The following is a 3024-nucleotide window of genomic DNA, read 5'->3' on the forward strand; positions in this document are numbered from 1 at the left end:
GAGTAGACCTCGTTCTAGAATCTACAAGTAGTAGTAGTAGACCTATTAGTAGACTGTTCTAGAATCTACCAGTATAGTATATACAATTAGTAGACTGTTCAAATCTACAGTAGTAGTAGTAGACCTATTAGTAGACTGTTCTAGAATCTACAGTAGTAGTAGTAGACAATTAGTAGACTGTTCTAGATCTACAGTAGTAGTAGTAGACCTATTAGTAGACTGTTCTAGAATCTACAGTAGTAGTAATATACCAATTAGTAGACTGTTCTAGAATCTACAGTAGTAGTAGTAGACCAATTACTAGACTGTTCTAGAATCTTACAGTAGTAGTAGTAGACCTATTAGTGAGACTGTTCTAGAATCTACAGTAGTAGTAATATACCAATTAGTAGACTGTTCTAGAATCTACAGTAGTAGTAGTAGACCAATTAGATAGACTGTTTCTAGAATCTACAGTAGTAGTAGTAGACAATTAGTAGACTGTTCTAGAATCTACAGTAGTAGTAGACTATTAGTAGACTGTTCTACTAATCTACAGTAGTAGTAGTAGACCTATTAGTAGACTGTTCTAGAATCTACAGTGTAGTAGTAGAACCTATTAGGTAGACTGTTCTAGAATCTACAGTAGTAGTAGTAACCAATTAGTAGACTGTATCTAGGAATCTACAGTAGTAGTAGTAGAAGACCTATTAGTAGACTGTTCTAGAATCTACAAGTAGTAGTAATATACCAATTAGTAGACTGTTCTAGAATCTACAGTAGTAGTAGTAGACAATTAGTAGACTGTTCTAGAATCTACAGTAGTAGTTAGTATAGACAATTAGTAGACTGTTCTAGAATCTACAGTAGTAGTAGACCTATTAGTAGACTTTCTAAATGACCTGAGTAGTAGTAGTAACGACATATAGTAGACTGTTCTAGAATCTACAGTAGTAGTAGTAGTACCTAATTAGTAGACTGTTCTAGAATCTACAGTAGTAGTAGATAACACATTTAGTAGACTGTTATAGAATCTACAGTAGTTCAGTAGTAGAAGACCTATTAGTAGACTGTTCTAGATTACAAGTAGTAGTTAGTATACCTATTAGTAGGGACTGTTCTAGAATCTACAGTAGTAGTAGTAGACCTATTAGTAGCACTGTTCCTAGAATCTACAAGTAGTTAGAGTAGAGACAACTAGTGTAGTAGACCAGTCTATAATCTACAGTAGTAGTAGTAGACCTATTAGTAGACTGTTCAGAATCTACATAGTAGTAGTAGACATTAGTAGACTGTTCCGAATCACAGTATAGTATGTAGACCAATTAGTAGAGACTGTTAATAGAATCTATAGTAGTAGTAGTAGACCTATTAGTAGACTGTTCTAGAATCTACAGTAAGTAGGACCTATATAGTTAGGGACTGTTCTTAGAAATCTACAGTGTAGTTAGTAGTAGCATTAGTAGAGACTGTTCCAGAATCACAGTAGTTAGTAGTTAGACCAAATTTAGTAGGACTTGTTCAGAATCTACAGTAGTAGATGTAGACCCAATTATAGAATCTGTTCTAGAATCTACAGTAGTAGGTAGACCAATTATTGACTGTTCTAGAATCTACAGTAGTAGTAGATAGACCAATTAGTAGTCTGTTCTAGAATCTACAGTTGTAGTTAGTAAACTGTTTAGATCCTTACAGTAGTTAAGTAGTAGACCAATTATTGACATGTTCTAGAATCTTACAGTGAGTAATAGACCCAATTAGTAGTCTGTTCTAAGAATCTACAGTTAGTAGATAGTAGACCTATTAAGTAGACTGTTTCTAGAATCTACAGTAGAGTAGTAGGAACCATACATAGTAGTTGCCTTATCTACTACTACTGTAGATTCTAGAACAGACCTGTAATTGGTCTACTACTACTGTAGATTCTAGAACAGACCTGTAATTGGTATACTACAGGATATGTCAGGATATATCATTGACACCTTTGCTGCAGGTGTGTTTTGACAAAAGTGTATCTGTGGCTTAGTTGTTGTTACACACAAAGATGGTCATTTTGAATTGATAACTACTTTCCCTTATCTGTTTTTAGGAAATGAAGGGTGGAAAGACCTTTGCAAAGGTAATATTTTGCTCTTGAATTCATAGTCCCTAACCACGTTTCCTTCCACAGTTTCTATGCGAGTAAAGTCATACTGTATAAAAAGAGCTGTGATGAGAACAACAACTTTAACGCAATGATTTTTATCTGCAACAAGTCAATTTGGTGGAAACACACCAGTGGTGAGAGAAATCGCTTATTTTCTTTAATGCCGATTTTTTTTATATTCACATAAAAATCTATCGCCAATTGGATGGAAACCTAGCTAGTGACAAACTAGGCATACTGGCATTTTATAAGTAAATAAATAACTGAACATTCTTATCATAATACAAATTACTGTTAGTCATTTAACACCTGATATGATAATATCACTAAAGAATGAAGTCACCACTACCGCATGACTCATTCTTTAAAGGATAGTGCATTGATAGTATGGGAATACTTCCTACTTTTTGCCCACTACAGTAGCTTCTTACGTTTGTGATTGTTATAAGCAGGCTCTGGGTTTACCACTACAACAGAGTGCTCTGTACTACAACTCTGTGGAACTGAGGCTCTGTTGCCAAGCTGTTTTCATAAACCTGAATATATCTGTTCTCACTCTCCTCTGAAGCTGGGTTTTGCTGACCTGAACCTGTCAGAGTTTGCTGGCTCTGGCAGCACCACGCGGCGATGTCTACTAGAGGGTTACGATACCAAGAACACCAGACAGGACAACTCCATACTCAAGGTACAGTTCAGTACAGTTAGACAGTCCTCCAGAACATTCCCACCAGTCCACAACTCCCTTCAGGAAGCTACAGTACGGGACATGTTTATGACACTAGTGTCTGTCCTACTATGCCAACCCTACTTGGCTCTGTTCTACTACTCTAGAATGGGTAGCTCTACTTGGCTCTGTTCTACTACTCTAGAATGGGTTGCCCTACTTGGCTCTGTTCTAC

At 36.2% G+C, this 3024-nt stretch overlaps 1 protein-coding gene across 1 annotated transcript in view; it reads left to right on the forward strand.

Annotated features, from left to right (window-relative positions):
- Positions 1 to 3024, forward strand: part of LOC111956397 (EEIG family member 2) — a 37279-nt gene that overhangs the window by 23165 nt on the left and 11090 nt on the right. Inside the window, exons 3-4 of the mRNA XM_023976862.1 lie at positions 2069 to 2098; positions 2694 to 2810. Of these exons, the coding sequence (XP_023832630.1) occupies positions 2069 to 2098; positions 2694 to 2810 (147 nt within the window). The remainder of the gene's footprint in view (positions 1 to 2068; positions 2099 to 2693; positions 2811 to 3024) is intronic.

This window comes from Salvelinus sp. IW2-2015, linkage group LG32 (genome assembly GCF_002910315.2).
Source record: "Salvelinus sp. IW2-2015 linkage group LG32, ASM291031v2, whole genome shotgun sequence".
NCBI classification, from domain to species: domain Eukaryota; kingdom Metazoa; phylum Chordata; class Actinopteri; order Salmoniformes; family Salmonidae; genus Salvelinus; species Salvelinus sp. IW2-2015.